The sequence below is a fragment of the Conger conger genome, chromosome 7 (genome assembly GCF_963514075.1).
Source record: "Conger conger chromosome 7, fConCon1.1, whole genome shotgun sequence".
In the NCBI taxonomy this organism is placed as follows: Eukaryota; Metazoa; Chordata; class Actinopteri; order Anguilliformes; family Congridae; genus Conger; species Conger conger.
Window position 1 is genome coordinate 15,757,402 of NC_083766.1, and position 23,706 is coordinate 15,781,107.

Here is a 23,706-nt window from a genome sequence, read left to right on the forward strand (position 1 = left end):
ACTTCCCAAAAGTGGAAATAAAATTTGACAGATAAACCATCAATACCTGGTGATTTGCCTTTCTTCATTGAAAATAATGCATCTTTAATTTCCCTAGCTGACCATTTAGAATCACAAATAGATTTAAAATCTTCATCGATTGAGGGGATATTAGTATTCATTTTTTCCATAAAATTAGCGCTATCCTTTGCATTAAAGTTGGATTCATATAATTTTTCATAAAATGCAGTGACAAAATTAGAAATCAACTTTGGGTCTTTAGAAGGAGTTAATATTAAGGGCAGTCAATGATTTTCTTTTAGAATTTCTTTTCTCAAGAGCAAAAAAATAAGTTGTATTCCTTTCACCATCCTCTAGCCACAGCTCTAGTGAATGCTCCTTTTGCCATATCTAAATAAATTTGATCTAACTGTAGCTGGACGTCCTTCAATTGGAGTTCTACTCCTAAGGTAATATTTTCTTTCTTCAGTAAAAGGTCAATTTTATTCATCAAATCAACTTCGAGGCTATTTTTTTTATTCCTTACATCTTTTAATCGCAATATGTCTGACCTTATATTTAAAGAATTCCCATTTTTTCCTATAATCATTATTTAAGCCATCATCAAAGATTTCCTCTACTAGTGTTTTTATAGAATCATTGAAAGAGCCATCATTTAAAAGGGAATTGTTAAATTTCCAATAACCTCGCATACCAGAGGTCTCCTGGGTGGGGGTCGTTGAAGTGAATGCACGCACCAGACTGACAGCCTGTGCAGCAGTTGCTAGGTGATAAGGTAAACTTTTGTATTTCTGCAACCAATTAAAAAGAAATATAGGCATATGGCCAATCGTCGCTGTGTTTTACTAATTTTTACCTGTTTACAGACATGGGATTGGATGTCTAAACGTAAAGAGGAAAAAAACAGAATAGCAGTAGAAGAATCCGGTTGTTCAATGATCATGTCAATGAATACATTTAAAATGGTAAAGGAGCTCAATTGAAATAAGCCTGTTTATTGTAACCTTAGGTGGTGGTTGAGAGCCTAGCCGGCTACTTTACCGACTGTACTAGTAGTAAAGTGTGGGTGACGGATAGACGTCACCCGATAACAAGATATGGGGCAGTTTGGTCCGGCGTTACTTATTTTCAAACCTACTGATAATCCATGCAAGCCCAGTGTACTGAATGAGGTGTATTGCCTCTGTCACAGATTGCTGTGAGAATGAGTGGGCTGGGGATCTGGACGGGAGTTTGACCAGCTTCCACACAAGTGTTTGTCATTTACGGTATGTTATTTGAGTGATTTGTATCTGCATTCTTTTAGTTATGTAACAAACAGTGACAGATATATTGCTTAAGAGTATAGTGCTTTAGGACAACGTGGGTGTATGTTTAAAGGGCGAGTGTGATGGCACGTGGATAGTGGTGCCGATACGAAGGGGCAGGCTCAACCAAAAAGTGCACACCAGATACAGATACGAATAATGTAGTACCCCTAGTAAAAATACCCTATCACAGCAAAATTATGCCACTATTCGTGAAACCTGCACTGTTACCATCACATGTAAATCTATGGTGATATATGTTATCAGTCATCTCTTAGGCTACATTGTTAACATTGGATTTTTATTTTCTCTGAAATTATAACTGAAAATGCACATAACCCCAACATAGCATTGTTTTAAGAAGAAGAACAACATACAGACATACACACAAAAATGTGGGTTCCAATGCAGATAATGATTTTGAATGATTTAATAACACTATAAAACTAACAAAGGCTCTGTGTGAAAGCAGTGCTGATTTCAATTTGTTCACTTGTATGACTTTTACCATCAACAAACATACTCTGTGGATGCCATTTGAAAATACACAGAGGCATACATGAAATAATTCCTGAGACTTTCAAGCGTGAGCAAATCTAAATAAAAACAGCATTGTTCCACAGTTCATATTGTTTGGGTCCTTAAAGATCTCTGGCTTGAGATCACTTGTGTGAACAGAAGTCTAGCATGCTAGACTGTATTATCTGCAACTGTAAAAGGTGACTGGACTGGTGTCCACCAAGGCAGTGAGGCCCAAGTTAAACGTTTCTTTGAGGTAATGCAGGGAACACTTTATGAACATTCCAGATCCTTCTTTTAGACTCCCACTTACTGAAGCTCATACAGTAGATCTTCAACAGTTGTCACAAGGTCCTGAAATGTTGGACGTTCTTCTGGTTTCTAAGGGAAAAATGTATGCCACTGATTACTATAGTTACTATAAGTTCCTGATTGTACATATTTTGTACAATATGTCAAAATGATTGGTTGACATGTAACCAATAGCTATATCATCAGTAGATTACACACCTCATACCAGCAGATTGTCATAATACCATAAATTCTGTCATTGGCCAACTGAGGGCGATAGAGACGCAGGCCAGCTGGCACCTTCTGCGCTATGTCTGTGTTATTTAAGAGCTCATAGGGCGTCTTGCCAAGGGTGTAGACTTCCCACATCAGGACCCCTGGTGGAGTGAGGGGGAAAAAGCAAAACTAAGGGAAAACAATTCCAAAGACTCAAAACAAAAGTTCAAACAAAATCTTAAATCAAGCTAATGAGTGAGGGGGAAGGTGGGTGTTACTGAAATAAATTTAGACTCCATTTACTGATCAGTTAATTCAGTTCAGTACAAAGACCAGGTTTACTGACTCAGTGATTCACAGCTCCACTTTTGTTGAGTTCACAAGTACTGGATGCGATTATGATGTTTTACAGAATGTTCAGTGCAGCTCAGCAAATGGCACACAGGGAAATACTATTTATAGCTTTTTAGAGCACAAAACATAAAAATAATAACTTAAGAATAAAAAGCTTCTTGTTTTGTATGTGTGATCAAATGTACTTAATTAGTATTTAAAGCATATTTTAAACTTAATGAATGTACATATGAGCAAGAGGTCAACCATAAATGATAAATTCATTGATAAATGAAACATCCAGGGCAAACCTGTACAACCCAGGATTCCCTTATTATTTATCCATCTTTTAAAAATATTTAAGCAACATTAATGTCCAGAAAGTGAGTCATTATGATGGAATGATTTATAAAAGATTACATTTTTGGGTATCTTCAATATGAAATAAGCAAATGGCACAACTCAATGGCTGTGTTTTAATTTTTTGTGTTAAATAAAAAGTATGTAACAAAGCATTATTTAATTGGAAATTCTGCTGAAAATTAAATGTGATAAACATAATGATAAATATAAAACCAGTTTTGTTTAGGCCAGGCTCTAACCGAAGGCCCAGATGTCGGACTTGCTGCTGAACTTGGAGTAGAGCAGGACCTCTGGAGGAGCCCAGCGCACAGGAAACTTTGAGCCTGCAGAGCTGGTATACTCATCATCCAAAACATACCTGAGAAAATAAGAAAAGAGGTTGAGTGATATGACGGAGTGAACAGTAGACTGAGTAGAACCACAGATGGATTCTCTCAGACAATTCCAAAGGAACTGTTATATAGCCATTTTTACAAAGGTTACTTTAGTAAATATCCAGTTTGATACCACCAAAATAAGTAAACAATAGTAATCAATGTCATTTTGCACCTTGTTGTAGGTGCCATAATTTTAAGGAAATTTGCGTAGATTCTACCTTGACAGTCCAAAGTCAGTGACTTTAATGGTCCCATTGGAATCTACCAAGCAGTTCCTGGCAGCCTGAAAAGAAAAGATTGATGGAAATGCATGTTTAATGCAGCAATGATAATCCATGATGATCCATTTTCCTCATTAAATATGTTTCACTGCTTAAGCTATTTGGACTTGAAAAACTGCAGATACTTATGTCCCCCTCCTCTCCTGGCTGTGCTTATGATATATTCTGTACTTTATGAACCAGAGCAGAGTAATGCATGTTGGTACTGACAAGGTCTCTGTGGATGTAGCGTTGGGATTCCAGGTAGGCCATGCCCTCGCTCACATCCTTGCACATCTCCAGGAGCTGAATAGAAGTTGGCTTCTTATGAGAATCCCGTAGGTAGTCAAGAAGGCATCCTTTGGGAAGGAACTCTGTCACAATGTAGATGGGCCTTTGTTTGGTGCAGACACCGTAAAGTTGAACCAGATTTTCATGACGGAGCTTCCTAATAGAATGCAAGTATATGCTCAGTTATTCTTTGCAAAGATGGATGGAAATAGCACAATTATTTTTTTTTACACAATTAATTATACATTTTCAATGTTAAAACAGCAGGGAGAAAAGTAGTAGAAGAAGAAGATGATTATATACTTATATATAGTACTGTGCAAAAGTCTTAGGCACCTGTATAACATTCTGCACAGATAAGACTCTTTCAAAAATAATTCAATGAAAGGTCATAAATAAACATACTATACATTTAACACTACATTTTAGTAATTTGGCAGAATAGTTAAAAACTGAATCAAATCAATATAATTTGTGACCACCCTTCGGCATTAAAACTGCATCACTTCTCTGAGATAGCCAACGTTGTCCTGCAGTTCCATAAGACAAGCAGCAGGGAGGTTGTTCCATGTTGGAGAACTTTTTGGTTGGCTCCTTGTTTCTGATCTCAGACAGCCTTGATCAAGTTTTTATGTAAAAAGTAGTCAATTGCTTACAGTAATATGTTACTTTTTAAAATTAAATACACAAATGTCTCTGTAAAATTTAATATTTTGGAAAAGGAATATTTGGAAATCTCAAATGTGTTCTTTTATACTAACACACAAAAAAACAACAACATATAGGCTATATATAATAAAATATATATAGGCTATATATAATATAATAAAGTCTAGGTTGCCTAAGACTTCTGCACAGTACTGTAGTTTATTGAACGCCATGGGGTAATTTGTCCTCTGCATTTGAGAAATCATTGGTTGCTTGGGAGCAGAGGGCAGCCACCATGCAGTTTCCAGGGAGCAATGTGGAGTTAATGGCCTGGCTCAAGGGCCCAATATTTGTGCAGATCTTATCATGGCTACACCAGGGCTTGAGCCAGCAAGCCAGTAATGTATCTTAGCCACTATGCTACAGGCTCCTCCTCCTAACCCTGACCCCAAAAGGTCCATATTATAACAAGCTGGCATCAAAATATAGAATACAAACATCAAATGGCAGCTGGCAACCGGCTCTCATTACAAAGCATTTAGCAGACGCTGTTATCCAGAGTGATGCACAACGAAGTGCAGATCGAACACAGGAACAAGTGTGAAGAGGACCCGAGAGGACAGTACAGTTCCGAGTCCTAGCGTGACCATACAGACTTACATACACACTCACATCATGACTTTGGCTTCGGCGATGAAGTCATCCTCTGACATTGAGCCTTCTTTGATCATTTTGATGGCCACATCATGATGCTTTTGCCACCTCCCATACTTCACCACGCCAAACTGCCCATTGCCCAGCTCCTTGATGAAGGTTAGGTGGCGAGGGTCAATTTCCCAGACACCTGTGGCCCAAGAGCAGAAATGCCTCAGCTGAGAGGGAAGGGATATCCAAATTGATGCTCATGCTTACTGAACATTCTGTGCAGATCACACCCTAGCCACCCTTCTGTATACTTGTTTTGGCATCCCATCTAATTGTGACCCTATCACAGACTTACCATATCCTAAGCCAGCAGTGGAGGGTGCATTTTTGGCTTTGTTTGAAACAACATACTTCAGTCTGCTCACCATACCTAAGAACAGGACAAAACAGAGCAAGACCTCTTAAATATCTAGTTGCATCCATGGTCACACATGCTTTTTGAATCATTTACACTTTATACTGTAGCTGTATATTCTCAGTCTATACTGTATACTGTATATACGCAGTCACACATTTCCATTAGAGATTCTTAGGGATGTATATTTTGAGAAGGCCAGTGAATAATCTCTCTTAAGTCTGAATTGTCAGCTTGTGGTTGTGTGCATGTGTTTGTTGGGTGAACCTCCCGCACAAAAGAGCACCTGCAGAATTGTGCTGGTGGTAGTGTATTAGTTCAGGAATGCTGTTAAAGCTGTGTTTCTCTGCCAGGTAGAAAAGACCCTGTGGTTTGATGCAGATGTTGTAGTGCTTGCAGCTACCCACTGTTTCCCTTAGAGAAGAGAGAAAACACAATATTAGAGCCACTGGATTGGGAGGGCCACAGCATATCTGTGTGCCAGTTTGGTTATGCTTCAGGTGCTTTTGACTGCAGGGCAGTGACATGGAGAGCCCCCCATTAAAAACCAGGAAATCGGTACAGATTTTGCATTTCTCAACAGGCTTGGTTCTGCTCTTAGTGCTCATTTCCTTGATATTCTAAATTTCCCAAAATCTAATCACATTTAGCCATGCCCTTTCACTGGAAAAAAAATTCCATGCTATTGACAAGTCTAGTCTGAACTTACCCTCCAATCCTGGTGAAAACTGACACAGTGTACTTCCCAGCTTTGCTTGAGTCTCGTACCAAAAACCCACCATCTTTGTTCTGAGGGAACAGAGTAATAGATCAATATTTCGTACTTTTTGATCTTGCCTGGAACTGTTTGAGAAAGTGTCATCACAAAGAACATTTTATACAGTTACAGAGGGTCAAAGTAACACTGTACAACACATTTGTATGCCAAGTTGGTATAGGACTTTGCATAGCATTTCTTAGTATTTAATCCCACCAAATTAGAAAATTTTAAAAATCTTACAGTATCAATATAAAAAAGGTTAACTAGTTTTTAAAAGATTCCAGGTAAAGTGTGGATGAGGTCTGTCTCCTCAGCACTCACCTCTAGCTTTAACAAGTTCTCTGCCTGACTGCGGTTCATGTTCTTGCAATACCAGCTGCAGAGGGAATAGAGGAACAGACATCCTTTCTACAGCAGGGACAGTGTCACAAGGCCTCCAGACAACACAGGAAATAATAGTCACATGATACAAATGTGCTCATCACAGTGAAGACCTTCATCCTGTTAGAATCTATTTTGTTTACATGTATGCTTTGCATCAGATTGATCTTGTTTAAAACTAGATTAGGAACTGAACTCTATTTTGGTTTTAAAATGTTTTTTATTGTTTGTTTATATAATATTTTATAGATTTTTTTTGATGTTGCTGTGTTATTATTATCCGAAAATTATTTTTAAAAAGAGTTGACTCGCTTTGGCCCAGGTTTACACTTTTTGGATGAATCAATAAAATTGTGTTTTATGTTGTACTACAAAGTAGGTGCAGGATATATGGATTCAATGCATTTCATTATCTTGCTACAGGGCTTGCTTGCTTGTAGGCTTACAGGGTTTGAGCTAAAGGAAATACGTCTGCAGTGTGTGCTCCCAATACATTTGCATTTATCATTTTAATTTTAATGTTTGCATTTTAAACGTCCATTATCCAGTGAATCAAACATTTTTAGACACGTGTTTGACAGTAGTGAAGTCTTCAGGGGGGAACCTCATAGATGTACAGGAAATCCTCTCTTGGGGAAGCATGGAGATGAAACCCTGTCTTTATGTTTTCATGGTCTCGTTCCGGAAGGTCGTGACAGCTCACAATATCTTACTCACTCATACGTCTCAAGCCCGTTTCCAGCCTTGGTGACATAATTACTTGGAATGTAGCCCTCTTTGCTGGAGAAAAATAAGAAGTGTGAAAAATAATCATTACATTGGCAAGGGCATGGTTTTCTCTGGGGCTGCAAAATTGTTTCTTTGAGAATATTTACAGACAAAATACAAATTAGGATGAACTCCAGACAGAGCCATTAATGACTGTTTTCTATCTGACGATGTAAGACAAATGCAGAAACATTTCGCTTTATTTTTGTAGACTCCTCTTTCTGAATATTTTCTTCTGATTGATTACAGAAAAAGACCCCATTCATCATTTGCATAGAAAAGGCTATGAGGGTAGAGCAAATAGTCTCTACTGTATATGTCGGGTGTACTGTATAGTGCGGCTTGTAGCATAGAGGTTAAGGTACATTTACATTTACATTTTACATTTTAGTCATTTGGCAGACGCTTTTAATCCAAAGCGACTTACAAGTGCATAGGTTCTACCACAAGTCAAAGCATCACATCCAGAACTAGAAAAATACACCTGGACTGCTGTTCTAAACATATAGTCGTCATCATAAGTGCAATTTTTTATTTATTTATTTATTTATTTTTTTTATTTTTTTGGGGGGGGGGTTAGACAGGGATAGGGGTATCAGAAGGGGGGGGCGGGGTAAATCAGGAGGGGGGACTAAGGTAGAGTTTGAAGAGGTGTGTTTTGAGTCTGCGTCGAAATAGGGGGAGGGATTCTGCTGTCCTGACAGTGGTAGGCAAGTCATTCCACCACTGCGGAACCAGAACGGAAAACAGGCGTGAACGTGCAGCTCGACCGCCAGGTGCCCGTAGAGAGGGAACCGTAAGGCGACCAGAGCTGGCAGACCGGAGTGGTCTAGCTGGGGAGTAGGGAGTGATCAGGGATTGTATGTAATGTGGGGCAGTCCCCTTAGCAGCCTGAAATGCCAACACTAGGGCCTTGAATCGGATGCGTGCGGCAATAGGAAGCCAGTGGAGGCCAATGAGAAGCGGGGTGACATGAGCAGACCTGGGCTGACTGGTGATCAAGCGGGCTGCAGCATTCTGGACCAGCTGGAGGGGCTTGATGGCGCACGCTGGGAGACCGGCTAGGAGGGAGTTGCAGTAGTCCAGGCGGGAAATGACGAGCGCCTGGACTAGGAGCTGGGTGGCTTTCTCCGTCAGGAGATGACGGATGCGGCGTATATTAAACAGAAAGAACCTGCAGGTTCTGGCAGTGGAGGATACTTGTGGAGCCAGGGAGAGGCAGTTGTCAAGAGTCACCCCAAGATTCTTTGCCGTACGGGAGGAGGAAACTACAAAGTCCTCCACAGTCAGTGAGAGGTCGATTGACGGAGAGGACTTAGCAGGGATGTAGAGAAGCTCAGTTTTGGCAAGGTTGAGCTTCAGGTGATGGGAAGTCATCCATGCAGAGATATCAGCCAAGCAGGCAGAGATCTGTGTGGTGATTTGGGTGTCAGGGGGGAAGGAAATGAAGAGTTGGGTGTCATCAGCATAGGAGTGATAAGAGAAGCCGTGGGAAGAGATAACAGAGCCAAGAGACATGGTGTATAGCGAGAAGAGGAGAGGCCCAAGAACCGAGCCCTGCGGGACTCCAGTTCGTAGGGGTTGAGGGTCGGAGAGTGCGCCCCTCCAAGTCACCTGGTAGGAGCGACCAGAGAGGTAGGAGGAAAACCAAGCGAGTGCAGAACCTGTGACACCCATCCCAGACAGCGATGAGAGCAGAATCTCATGGTTGACTGTATCGAAGGCGGCCGACAGGTCGAGGAAGATGAGGACAGAGGAGAGGGATTTTGCTTTAGCAGAGTGGAGTGCCTCAGTGACCGCGAGCAGGGCGGTTTCAGTGGAGTGGCCACTCTTGAAGCCAGACTGGTTGGGGTCATGGAGATTGTTGTGGAGAAGATAAGTGGACAGTTGGGAGCAGACCGCCCGTTCCAGGGTTTTAGCAAGAAAGGGAAGAAGAGAGACAGGCCGGTAGTTGTTCAGGGCAGAGGGATCGAGAGTAGGTTTTTTGAGGAGGGGAGTGACTCTGACCCTCTTCAGGGAAGAGGGCATGGTGCCGGAAGAGAGGGAGGTGTTGATTAGAGAGGAGAGAAAAGGGAGAATGTCCTCAGATATAGATTGTAGGAGGGGAGAGGGGATGGGGTCAAGAGGACAGGTGGTCGGGCGGTGGGAAGTAAGGAGTTTCAGCGTGTCGGCGTCAGAGAGGGGAGAAAAGGAGGTTAGGGAGTTGGGGAGGGTAGGAGGGTCAGCAGGGGTGGAGGGTTGGGAGAAGGAATTGCGAATAGCATCGACCTTCTTTTCAAAGAAGGAGACAAAGTCATCAGGTGTGAGTGATGAGGGGGGTGGGGGGGGAGGGGGGGCCAGAAGAGAGGAGAAAGTTGAAAACAGTTTGCGGGGATTAGAGGCGGCCGCGTTAATTTTCGAGTGAAAGAAGGAAGATTTAGCTAGAGAGACAGAGGAATGGAAAGATGATAAGAGGGCATGGAAGGAAGCTATATCACTGGGGAGACAGGACCTTTTCCATTTTCTCTCCGCCGCCCGCAGTTTGGTTCGGACAGCTCGTAGAGCATCAGAAAGCCAGGGACTGGGGGGGGAGGCCCGAGCTAGTTTGGTGGTGAGGGGACACAGAGAGTCAAAGGAAGATGAGAGGGAGGAGCTTGACTGGGACCCGCAAGGTCGGTGGTTCACACATTGTGGGACACACATTGTGAACAGTAAGAGAATAAGTCAAGAGTTCAAGTGATCATTCTCCAGTCCCCTCCTTTTCTATTCAAACAGGTTGTGTATCTCAATGGCTTTCTCACCCATATTTGTCCCTGGCTCTCCACCAGTTTGTTTCTGACATTTCGAGGACTGTGTATTCTTCCCCCTTCTGGAGTTCCAGCTCCTGATTACTCATGGGTGCAAAGTCATACTCTGCTGTCACTGCAAATCCTTTGCATGAGCTAGTCCGTGGCTGGAGTGGGGGCTGAGGAGGAAATGACTGAGGACTTGTCTCCTGAGAAGGTGATGGCAATCATTTAACAAATATTTTATCACATGTATTTCTATGAGAGAAAGTTGAATTGTGTCGCAGAGACCCAAACCTCTTGTGGGGTTGGAGGTAGGGGTTTCCTGGATTTTCGTCGCGATGCATTACTGAAGAATCCTTGAAGGATAACAAGAAAGAGAGGGAAGGGAGTTACATCATTAGTCCTTATATTAAACCAACTAAGTCTTCTGTAAGGATCTGTTACGCACTTTTAAAAAAGAGGCCAACCAGCTGAAGCTTTTGGTTTTACTTCCCATTCACTATGACTCACTCATCATCATAAGACACAGAGGACAGAAGGCAACAGACAGTATTAATCAGACAGAACTTATCTCCAGGCAGACTAGGTATTCCTGTGATACCTGGCCCAGCGCTGCAGGGATGGAACTCTTGAAGACCTCACATCATAATTACTACTGAAAGTGTTTGTTAAATTCCAGAAATGTCATATGCAGCATTACTCGCATCACATAAGAAAGGACTCATGAAAGCTACATGAGCAGGATTCCACTGACATGGCACTGACCCCTATTCTTGGTGTCCAGCACTTGGCAGCCCATAGCTTGCTTGACCTCCTGCATGCAGCACTGCCACATTCCCTCCATCCAGAAGGATGGGTGATACTTTTGTGCCAAGTCCTTGTTGAACTGTACCACTGTGACCAGAAAACAGGAGGAAAACATACATTTTACAGGCAGCTTAATTTCAATGACCCAACTCACATTGTAGTACAGTCATTTAGCAGACACTTATTCAATGTGACTTTCAATATAGAAGAAAATAAGTGAATTCACTTTATTTATATGGATAATAATGGCAAACTTGCCTAAGAACATTCCCATACCAGAGTAAATACATGACTGAAACACTGTGCACTTATGCTAACCAAGAACAGATTACATCCATAACATTAAACCATGAAAAATCCACAACCATAACCAGAATTAGTATGTTGGAGATGCATCATAATTCATGCATAGGTACAGTCCCCTCCAAAAGTATTGGAACAACAAGGTCAATTCCTTTGTTTTTGCTACAGACTGAAGACAACTGAGTTTGAAGAACTCAGAAGAAGAAAATGTACCTGAGATGACAGATCAAATTTCACCTTTTATTTCCTGGTATTTTTATCTAGATTTGTTAAACAAATTAGAACATATCACCTTTTGTATCAGACCACTCAATGTTTAGATGAGCAAAAGTATTGGAACATGTGACTGACAGGTGTTTCTTGTTGTCCAGATATTTCCTGTTAGATTGATTGGTTAAACAATAAATAGTTCTGAATGTCTACTCTTGGTTTTTTTAGCCTTGGGTTTGCCTGTGAAGACTGCATTTGTGTTAGAAAAGTTAAACCAACATGAAGAGAGCTGTCTTTGGGAGAAAAGCAACCCATTTTGAAGCTTAGAAAAGATGAGAAATTGTTGCACAGGCATTGGGGATTGCTTGTATAACTTGGAATGTCCTGAAAAAGCAATTTATGACAGAAACATTGAGTGCTGTGAAGAAACCCCCCAAATTATCAGTCAGTGACATCACAAACAGTCTCCACAGGGTTGAAGATCTCGATCAACTGCTCAAAGAAAACTTAGAGAGCAGCAATATAGAGGATATACCACAAGATGGAAACCATACCTGAGTAGTAAGAATCAGCGAGATTACAATTGGCAAAGAAGTACAGAGATGACCCATAAAAGTTCTGGAACAAAGTTTTATGGACTGATGAGACCAAGATTAAGCTCAACCAAAGTGATGGAAACGTGTTGAGAAAGTAGGGATTTTCTCATGATCCAAAACATGCAAGCTGATCTGTGAAGAGGTAGATGAAGTGTCATGGCTGCTTCTGGAGTGAAGTCTACAAAAACATTTGGTCTGCCAACTTATGGAGAAATGCGTCCAAACTAATTGGGAGGAACTTTGGGTCATTGCAATGACCCAAAACACACTGGCAACACTACAAAGGACTTCATTAGGGAGAAAAGGTGGAAGGTTTTAGACTGGCCAAATCAATCACCAGACCTTAACCAAATTGAGCATACATTTCACCTCCTGAAGAGGAGATTCAAAGGAAAATCCCCTCAAAACAAACGACAACTGAAAGAGGCTGCAGTAAAAGCCTGGAAAAGCATGCAAAAAAATAATAAAAGAAGAAAAGAATAATGCAACAGTTTGGTGATATCAATTGGTTGCAGGTTTGATGCAGTTATTGCAAGCAAGGGATATTCAACCAAACATTAAGTGTTATTTACTTTCATTTATTTAAATGCTCTCTGTTCAAATACTTTTGTTCACCTAAAAATCGGGTGGTCTGATACCAAAGGTGCTATGTTAAAAGTGGTTTAACACATCTAGGTGTAAATACCAGGAAATAAAAGCTGACATACTGATCTTGTCTCGTGTTCATCTTTTTATCTTAACCCCAAATGTATTCAGTGCATTGCAGAAACAAAGGAATTGTATCTGTTCCAATACTTTTGGAGGGGACTGTATATGAATGTGCCTTTCTGATAGACCTGAAAGGCATATGAATGCAAAGGAACTGACCTTGTTTCAGCTTGTGTATCCAGCGTTTCCTGATCTCATCGCTCTTCGCAAAGATGTAGAGTGGTCCTTCATCATAGATAATCTGTGTGGGTGATAGATGATGTCTTCATCAGCCTTCTAAAAAAGGGTACTGAAACCCTGCTGCAGCAATTCATACCCCACATTGCCTTAATCAACATTTTTCTCAAATGGTCCCCATCCTGCAACCATTTATCATTAGAACTGTTGAATTACTGATGATTTTTTTCCACTGTTATGCTTTAAAAAATAAAGAGTGGATCACATTTTCCATTGTACTGGAAGATATTACTTACCAGTGACATGACAATGAGAAAAAACAGAAAGAAAGTATTTACTGATGCCATGCAGCAGAACATAAAAAAGCACAAGCATATTGAAAATAAATTTAATTAATTAGTACATGCCTCACATAAATTCTCATTTTAGTGTTGTTTAACCCTGTAAACATCAGCCCTTTTCTTGACACAAGCTTGGAAATTACATACCGAAAATAAAATGCTTGAACCCTTTTGACTACTACTCTCCTGAAAGGCAACCCTTTGGGGTTTGTTATCCAAGTCGCAATCTCGCAATATTACTTAAGCAAAGTTACAGAAGCCCAAACACAGTGAAAGAGGAAGCTTTTATTCTTGTTGAGAAGTTTTTTCTGTATTTGAATGGATACATATTTTTGTGGCTGTAGCTGATGCGGTGAGAAACACAATGGAGCTACAAGTCTGGAAAAATTTGATGACAATATCACCAAAAATGAGCATTATGCATTGTTATGCTTGGCAGCTTTCCCAAAAGGACATTTTGAGACTCCAAACGGACATATGGAAACTAAATGGTATTATGAGTTTTATGAGATGTAAAATACAGAATTTCTTCCAAAAAAAGGACAGGATATTAGAGAGCGATAAGCCTTCTACAAGCCGGATCATCTCAAGTTCCCATGACTGACTCCGAGGCGAGTGCAATCAGGGCTTGATTGTATTCGGCGATCTTTCAGCCCCTGCCTCTCTCCGCCCACTTTCAGAGCGGCGAGTCAGTTATGTGGCTCCACGTATGCTGGCCAATCTTGGCTTTGGCAACGGCAATGAACTGAGGCCTGCATCAAGATCTGTTGCTTTAGCTGTGCTCCACCTGAGCACAACAACGCTTTTTATCCCCCCGCCTGTCACCCTCCCCCTAGCTCTCTGTCTCAACCTCCTTCTCCTTGTGCTCTCTTCAGACACCAAGAGGTCGAGAGGATCATAAAAAATAAGTACGAAAATGACAATAATAACATCTTGTACACTAATATATTCATTCCATGGTCCATGGATTATTCATAAGCTTACTGAATAATAATAATATATTTTGAGAATGTATTTAGATGCTCACGCTATTTTAAATGGGGTCACATCACTTAAAATGCCCTCTGTTGTGGAGGCAAAGGTATTTTCACTGTCTTCCTCAGAAACATTCACTGAGATGAGAGATTCCTCGGAATCTTGTAAAATGTCAAACTTTTCTGGCATAAAATCTCAAGAGCTGTTTTTGCCGAAGCGCAACAGTCTCTGCATTCTTATTGAAAATGCCATGGTTTTGGTATGCAGGTGAAAAAATGTTGTGTTATTTTATGCAAGCCTATCAAACTATACACCGTTGGAAAGGTAATGTCAATAACTAAATAACTTAAGTCATCACTTCAATAACATGCACATAGTCGGTTCTTTACTGGAAGTTATACTGTAGTTGGTTTTCACACGGATGGGGAGAACGCCTATACTTTGCAACTGCATTACGGTTACTTGTCAGAGAAGCTTGTATGTAAACTTGTATGCTTGTATGTGTTCAAGAGTGCCTACACAAAATGTAGATAATGGCATTACTATGTAAAAGTACTTGAAAGAGGGGTACACTCTTAAATGTTTTGCTTTATTGAATCCTGTACAACCTGTGACATGGTCTTGCAACTCACCGATGCTAGTGAGCTGTTCTTTCACTTCCTCAAACCACAGATCATTGCTAAAAAATGAAGCATAATCTGTCCAATGAAATTTGGTTAGGGCAGATGTCTCCGTTAGAGTACAAGTGGCAGGGGCAGCAGTGTTTGGGATGACTGCCCTGGTGGCCTGTTTTTGGCTTCAGCTGCAGCACCTGCGCAGCTTTAGGAGTGCTTCACTTCTTTTTTTCTTCTATTGCTAGCGTGAGAAGCATATCACTATATCTGATGGCTCAGCCGACAGGTAGTGAGTGCTCTTAAGTTTTATTGTCATAATAGCAAGGAATTAATTTTTCACTTGCCATATAACAAGTGAAATGTGTTTCTCCTGAAAGGAAAAGCATTGCCTTTATAACTGGACAGTCAACACTGCAAGTCCCCCAATGCCAATGAGGTAAGGCAGTTTGACGATATTTTCTCATGGAATAAGAAAATTTTACTTGTCAAGCAGATCTCATCTCAATATTTGCCAATGTTATAACAATGGAATAAGAAAATATGTTAAGCAAACATCTTAAAAAGGCTAATATTTAAATAAGTTAAGTCTTATTACAAGACTAAAAGGCTTGTTAAGAGAGTGACCTTTTGCAGTGCAAATACGTTGTTACCAAGAGGGTGTATGTTCCCTGTGGCTATGAAGAATGGACAAATCAAGTCCAGTATATCAGGCCCAGTTTAACCAAGGATAAGCAACTGAGAGTTGGAACGTAGCTAGTACAGGGACAGAAGGTACATATCATTTTCTAGTAATTACCCATTTCCTTTGATCAGAAGTCATAGTGGGCTGTGAACATTTGTCTCAAAAGGCTCCTGTTCAAGAAGTCTATAAAAATTGAATGCACTACGTGCAACATGAAGAGGCTGAATAAATGGAATTGAATATAAAATGATGAATGACATTAGAGAAGAAGTCTATTTGAAATCTCATCGTTTTTTAGGGTGTCTCATCAATTCTGGCCCAGTTTCACCACTGGATCTAAATAATTCAGCCTGATGTTCTGCAAGGATTTCCCCCCTGCAATCTTAAATCCCTTCAAACTAATGCACCATAAACTTTAGCTTAAGGGATAAAGGCATAAGTGAGGAAGGAAGGGAAGAAGACCGTTTCTCTGGATCAAAGACCTGAGTGAGCGTGGGAGGAAAAGGGATAGAGGTGGCAGCACTGGAGGATATAGATATTACTGGTGTCAGATACACAGTTGCAACTGACCTGGAAAGGGAACTGACGCTCAATGGGTGCACTCTGCTCTGGAAACACTGTCTCCACACATTTGATCTTATCCACATCCACTGTCCCTTTCAGGCACTTCTTTTTCTGGTCACAAAGAGAAATCCAGGGAGAAAGTCAATTTGACAGGGCTCTGATGCACTTTTGTATGTAGAGGGCTGTTCTAAAGGTAGGTATAAGTTAGTTTGCAATTGCCATAATAATAAATCACAAATATCTCTGGACATTATCTCTTTTGTTTTGTTGAAATGGGTGAAATAAAATGAAATAAAAACATTTCCTGAAAATAAAATATCCATCTTTTTTTTGGAAGTAACACTCGAAATACCTCTTGATATAGCTGGTTTATTTTATGCTTGAAAAAAGCTTGAAGTGATTAAAAAATCCATGCAAACTGTTTTGTTGAGGAACCTCCCCAGGTACCTTTCATTACAGCTGGCTGTAGTTACCATTATAGATCATCAAGAAAATAACAAGAAAAATAAAACAATATTAAAGAAAAATAAGATCAAATAAAAATAATATTGCTAGGGCCAGTGATGTATGAACACATTCTAAATTGCTGTGTACATTATGCTGGAAAGAGGACATACCCTCTTCTCTACATCATATTCATAGTAGGAGATCTTTTCCTGCGTCAGAACAAACAACCTCTCCTTGAAGTTTAGGGGTGATGTTTTCTTCTTCTGCTGGGATCGTTTTATGAAAATGTCTTCAAGTATTGTATCTGACATTTTCTCAACTGCTTAGACTATCTGGAGACACAAAAGAAGACACAACCGTATTGGCCTGGTGCATAACAGTCCCATATTCAAACTTTCTCCACTTGAATCAGTTGCAATCAAAGTCAAATAAACATCAACCTCAATTCTGATTTCTTTTTAAAATACATATGCAAGCAACAGGGGATTTCTTAGATAGGATTCAATAGAAATTTGTCCTTAAAGGCATACTATTGGCATACACTGCCAAAATACTTACAGACTGCACTGTACATACATAGACGTAAATGTATGTATACATTCATACATACTTACATACATAATAAATCCTCTGTGTTCGGGGATTGGGTTCTCATGAGAAATGATCTTGATTATGTATATGGTGTATGATCCTGTATTTATTTCTGTTTTTAATTGTTTATGGCTGTCCTGTGTTTAGATCACAACACAGGACATGGGGGTGACATGGCTCAGGCATAAGAGCAGTTGTCTGGCAGTTGGAGGGTTGCTGGTTCGATCCCCCGCCTGGGCTGTGTCGAAGTGTCCCTGAGCAAGACACCTAACCCCCAAATGCTCCTGACGAGCTGGTTGGAGCCTTGCATAGCAGCCAATTGCCGTCGGTGTGTGAGTGTGTGTATGAATGGGTGAATGGAGAAGCATCGATTGTACAGCGCTTTGGATAAAGGCGCTATATAATTTACCATTTAGATCTTTTCTCATACCTGTCTGTAATGAGATGAATGACAATAAATGCAACTTGAACAATCTTTTCATTTTAATTAACTAGTTGATGATGATATGATAGCAACAGTACTGGCACAAATTATGGATAGACTGCATTTATAGAGTTTAATGACTGATGCAATATTTTCTAACAATTTATCTTTTGGCATATGTAATTAATATAATATGAACCTTAAACAAAAATAAATACATTTGCTATTAATGGATTAAGCTGCTACCCCCCACTGATAATATATTCAGCATAATTCAGCCATTTTCCACCTGCACAACAGGCTTTGAGCTGCGCACTCCTGTCTCTAGATGGACATATACCAACAGCTAACGCAACAGCTATGCACAGTACACCCACACACTTCGCAATTGACTGCGCCCATGCACCATGCAATATGCGGGCGGCCTGTAGCGTAGTGGTTAAGGTAAATGACTGGGACACGCAAGGTCGGCGGTTCGATCCCTGGTCAAGCCACAAAAAGATCCGCACAGCCGTTGGGCCCTTGAGCAAGGCCCTTAACCCTGCATTGCTCCAGGGGAGGATTGTCTCCTGCTTAGTCTAATCAACTGTATGTTGCTCTGGATAAGGGTTTCTGCCAAATGCCTATAACGTAACGTAATGTAATGTAATGATTCTGGAAAATAGAGCCCAAAGTGTCTTTGCGCTTTGCACACACCATGGCAGCGGTTCAGCTTTTAATTGGATGCTTGAGTCTGTTTCATCACAGCATAGTACAACATGCAACAAGAGCCAGACTTCAGGCCTATGGCTTTCAGTCATTAACAGAAATATTTCTCTCACATCAGCAGCACCATGTCATGTACCTGCAATTCATGAGCATTCAACGGTGGTAACATCTGGGGTAAGACTGCATCTGAAACTGACAGACAGAATAGTGTTGCTAGGAAGAGTAAGACCTTAAGCCTGTAAGGTCCAATCAGTGATAAATGCAGAATTTGATAAATAAATGAGTTGTGTTGTACAGTGTGCAGTATTTAGGACCATTTGGTGATATTTCTTTTGCTTCCAGCTTACTTTACTATTACACTCCTCATTCAAATTTGAATTTGTAAGTCATATTTCAAGTCCACCTTGACTAATATTCTATCATTGTTCATTATTCAGAAAGGAATTTGCATGACACATTGTGCAGACTGGATGAATTTACCCATATAGCATTTAAAAAAATGTTTTTGAAACTATTACAAATCCACTTTTCTTAATCATTTAAATTCTGTATTTCTTCTGTTTCTGTTCTATTCTGTTGTATGAGAATGTAGAGCAATTGTTCAATTCTTAACCCCATCCACTCTGGTTGAGTCGTTGACATCTCAAATTATTGTTGCATTCATATTTATATCATACAAAAAACTGCAATGTAATAAAACTGCAAAACTGTTGCGTTAGGTTGAGTGAGCTTTTTGGACTTTGGGCATGCTTTATAATAATTTGTCTGGACAAAAATACATGCAGATGTTTTGTATTTGAAGAGATTTGGGGACACTTGAAGACTTGGGAAAACTAATTTGAAATTTGAATGCCTGTCAATATCTTTACCATATTTTGTACACATGTTGACATCATGTTCAAGTGCACAAATATACAATAAATACATTTCTGAATGGTACAACCCTTCTTCTTTAATTTAAATCCTCAACTGTGTGTGCCCAGTAAATACTTTTTGAGATATTGACACTTTTATAGGACCAGTACAAACTAGGATGAAATTGCCCTCTTTGGGGGGCAAAGTGGACACACAACCGCCTCTCAAAAGGCAAAACTCTTAGGCCATACCTTGGGTTTTTGAGGACAGTTTGTGTTTGCTGTACACAACCAGATGTGTTTAAGAAATAACTGGTGTGGCTGCTTTCTCCTTTTATGTACCTAGGCTTTGGTATATGGCTCAAGGCACCATTGGTGTGCAAGTTTTAGAGCAAGTTTAAAATACCTTTTGTGACAGTTCTCATTATTATTATTAACATTATTTTTTCTGGTTTATTCTACTTATTTCTATGGATCTATGTATAATTGTGGAGCACTTTCAGCTGCAATGCATTGTGTCATTATTATCCCTATTGCTGAACCACACATCTCCCTATTACACTTGTGTTTCAGTTCTACATGAAACCAGACACACTTACCTTCCCCTTCCTATTGCCAATAGACATTAAGAATAGCAGCTCTCAACTGGTCTCCCTTCTGTGAAAGCTTTGGCACTTGCATCTTGGATGTATAGAATGCTGATTCACAAGGCCTCTCTAACCATTTCCTGCTGTCAATTACTTTACTGTAGATAATGAAATATTTGGCATGCCACTACTTTGCTACATTAACCAAAACATTAGGCATCTTTACATGTTCTAAGCATGTGACACATGGCCTTGCCTAAACTGGTACAATAATATGACTCTACACATGTGTATCAGTGTGATAACTGCTCTTGATAGTTGCGTATGAAGGTATAAGACAAAACTTGGGGGAAAAAAAAGAAGAGGAAAATAAATTATTTCTTCACTTACTGCCAGATTAATTAAGAGAACAGAAAATGAAAGCTGCTATACTACTGGCTTTCAGATGTGTTGTTCTATGCATTTTCACTTTACTTTTTAATCATAATCATCTAAATTTTTGAAGTTGCATCATTCTTGCAATACAAAATTTTACTTCAGTCAAGGATATGAAGTTTGATGGATTTCGTAACATATTAGTGAGAGTTGTATGCAGCTTAACCCCCTCTTTTTGTAGCTTCACTAGCTTGCAAGGCACATATTAAATAATATTTTAAGAAAAACAATGAAATCGTTCTATATGCTCCCCAGATGAGTCAGTTCTTCTTATGTCTCTTATAAAATAGTTTATAAATGTGGGTAAATGTTGAAGACAGACTACCTGTATGAATAATGCATTTTGTTCTCTTGAGAAATAGAATGAGTTAGTCAACTGATAAGACTTTTTTTTCTAGGTGGATAACTTGATGTGTAACTGAGTACTATAGTACTGGGTTGACAGCACACACTATAAGTTTCAACACACACTATGAGTTGTTTAATTCAGAGGAACTTCTCCTGACCAGACTCCTGCTTGAAGCTTCCTGCCTTTATCAGATTGCAAACATGACACATTTCTGTTATGGTGAAAATTACCCATGAGGAAGACATTTACTGGCAGTCAAAAATAATTTGACAGAACATCCAGTTAAATATGTAAATGTATAACATTTATACATTATCTAGTATAATCAGGCATAATATATATGCGTTTTTGCTTTTGGAGGAATTAAGCTTATGTAAAATGAATGGAAATGAATGGTAAATGCATTATTCATGTACATCATGAATGAAACAAACATGAAAAACAAACTTCCTTTTCTCTGGATTCTCCCCTTGTCTCATTCATGTCTGGATTAATAATGATGCCATACTACTTTATAATATCCTATACATTATTCAAGTAAAAGCATTGTAGAAAAAGGTTTGAAAAGATGCTATATATACATTTATGAATGCTACTGGTGATGTTGACTCTTTTGAAGTAGCCCACGTGACACATAGCTATGTATTGCATCAAAAGAACACCGATACTGCTGGATAGCTAAAGCTCCACACTACATGCAAACATGCCTTGTGGCACAACACGCATACAAAGTGTATTTTTAAGTCAACAGAGAGGTCATGATTCATTAAGCAGATAAAAGGGACTTTCCTCAAAACACCTCTCTTCATGTCTTTTCTCCTTTATAAGTATGTCACTTTAATTTTTTTCATATCCATATCATGCAATGCTAATAGCTCTTTCATTATTGTTGAAACATTGGTTGGTGCATCAGCTTGGCACTTGGCAAATTCTCTTAGTTTTGGTGGAAAAAAGCATGTTCTCATGCATACACTAGCTAATCCTGTCATGCTCTATGTATTAACAAAGTGATTTTAGAGGCCATCAGAATTTCATTGAAAAAACAAATTCCTGACCCAGTCCAAGGGCTAATACAGTAGAGATATTCCATAGCTACATACTCTGATGGTCTCTTTTGGAACAATCAGTGTATGTAGAACAAAAGCTTATTTTGAGATGCTGGTGTCATTGTCTTTGCTGTGGTCCTTTAGTCTTTAATTTTTTCCTTTTGTCACCACTTTCTTAAAATAAAATTAATAAATGTATTAATTAATCTGAGTCCGTCTTAGCCCTACTCTCTGGAGATAAAACCTACCAAATTAACATGATTCAGCACCTGGCTCAGCAAATAAGTGTACATTTACTCCACATTAAATGCCAGTATAAATAGCTTTCTCCAGAAAGTACTCAAGAAGAATTGCAAAGGCCAACAGCAGGAACAAGGAAAGCATGATTCTGACATGCTAGTCAAAAGCATGACCTCTCTTTACCATTATAACAGAAGTGTTTCCCCTCGTGGACACACATGCATGGACACAAGTGTGTATGCCTGCACGCACACAAACACACTTAACTTGTCAGTAAAATAAGGTATCTGTTTGACTAGATGAGAACTTTTGTCTGATCCTACCGAATTGAAATCCTGTATTAAATTAAGATTTTAAATGAGGAAATTAATCATTTTAATGGAATTAACTGCTGAGAGAGATATTATCCTGGTTTATTGTGCAAATAATTTTCTTATGAGAATAGTATATAAACAATTCAACATAAGGCTTTAAATTATGTGAACAGTTTAAAGAGCAGGGGCACATTAATGGTCAAATACGGTTTTCTGTGAAGGCCATGGGTAGTATGATAATGTTTATATGGTGCACTTGAATTAGGAATATTGGTTTAGGTGTTAGTCCTGCATAACAACAGCCTACAAAAGTCCTGTACAGTCAACTCCATTCTTCATGCGCACTACAACAGCAATACTCTGAATTCTGTAATAATACAGTGAGCATTAAGAAGCTTACCTCCTCTCTGACAGTAGGTTGATTGCAGTGCTGTAGAAGAGATAGCACAAAGACATATCCACTCTCATTCCACTGTTGCAGTGAGGCACCAAACCCCACCCTTTCTGAAAAACTAGCCTTACTCATTTCCCCTTTTGCTTCCTGCTTCTTTTTCTATTTCTTCACAAGCTTTACTCTGAAAGCAAAGGTTAAGAATTCCAGCTTAAGTATTGTGTTTTGCCAAAGTTGAATTTGGGGCCAAACTAGAACAAATATTGGAGTAAATAAAGATGTGATAAGATAGGTAAGATATACTTCATTGAATCCTGTGGGGTAATTTGTCCTCTGCATTAAACCCATCCTAGTTACATAGGAGCAGAGGGCAGGCACAGTGTATGCCGACCAGCTCGTCAGGAGCATTTGGGGGTTAGTTGTCTTGCTCAGGACACTTCAACACAGCCCAGGCGGGGGATTGAACCGGCAACCCTCCGACTGCCAGACGACTGCTCTTACTGCCTGAGCCATGTCGCCCCATAGCTGCACACTGGCGCAGCTGCAGCTGCACGCTGGCGCAGGGGTTACTGTTGCGACACAAGAAGATCCTCTCGCCATGGACTTTGCATGTTCCTCCCATGTTCATGTGAGTTTCCTCCCAAACCAAGTCCATGCAGAGAGGATCTTCTTGTGTCGCAACAGGAACCCCTGCGCCAGCATGCAGCTTTTTTTAAATCACTGTTTCTAGTACAACGGCTGCTTCTTGTTTCAAAGCCACTGGAGAAAAAAAACTGCATTGAAATATTAGCATGACTTACAGCCATCAAGGGCATACACCTTTTAAAAAATTAGAGGATGAGGAATTGCCTGATTTTCAAGAATCTCATTTTAGAGACTTCAGCCAACTGTCATCTTCGATTCTGACCACTTTATTTGTCTGTATACATCCTCGCCACAAGATGGAGACAATTTCAGATTCATTGGCTGTGAGTCGAACTACAGGTTATATATGTAAGTGC

The 23,706-nt window shown here is 39.8% G+C and overlaps 1 protein-coding gene across 4 annotated transcripts; it reads right to left on the bottom strand.

Moving 5' to 3' along the window:
* Positions 1-1,591: 1,591 nt before the first annotated feature.
* On the bottom strand, positions 1,592-22,808 carry LOC133133846 (tyrosine-protein kinase BTK-like). 4 transcript variants are annotated; one of them, XM_061250097.1, is made up of 19 exons: positions 22,715-22,806; positions 18,626-18,681; positions 16,937-17,098; positions 16,326-16,430; positions 13,126-13,207; positions 11,108-11,236; positions 10,637-10,698; positions 10,355-10,518; positions 7,524-7,586; positions 6,747-6,801; positions 6,375-6,454; positions 5,952-6,079; positions 5,606-5,680; positions 5,278-5,449; positions 3,898-4,114; positions 3,625-3,689; positions 3,269-3,387; positions 2,337-2,494; positions 1,592-2,207 (listed from the first exon to the last, which is right to left on the bottom strand). In XM_061250097.1, the coding sequence occupies exons 3-19, from the start codon at positions 17,075-17,077 to the stop codon at positions 2,136-2,138; spliced, it is 1,887 nt and encodes a 628-aa protein (XP_061106081.1). In that variant the 5' UTR covers positions 17,078-17,098; positions 18,626-18,681; positions 22,715-22,806; the 3' UTR covers positions 1,592-2,135. The 4 variants fall into 4 exon arrangements, with proteins under 4 accessions (XP_061106081.1, XP_061106077.1, XP_061106080.1 ...); XM_061250093.1 differs by having other exon boundaries at positions 10,355-10,548; positions 22,715-22,805; XM_061250096.1 differs by having other exon boundaries at positions 10,355-10,548; positions 18,626-18,675; positions 22,715-22,771.
* Between the last annotated feature and the right edge of the window lie 898 nt (positions 22,809-23,706).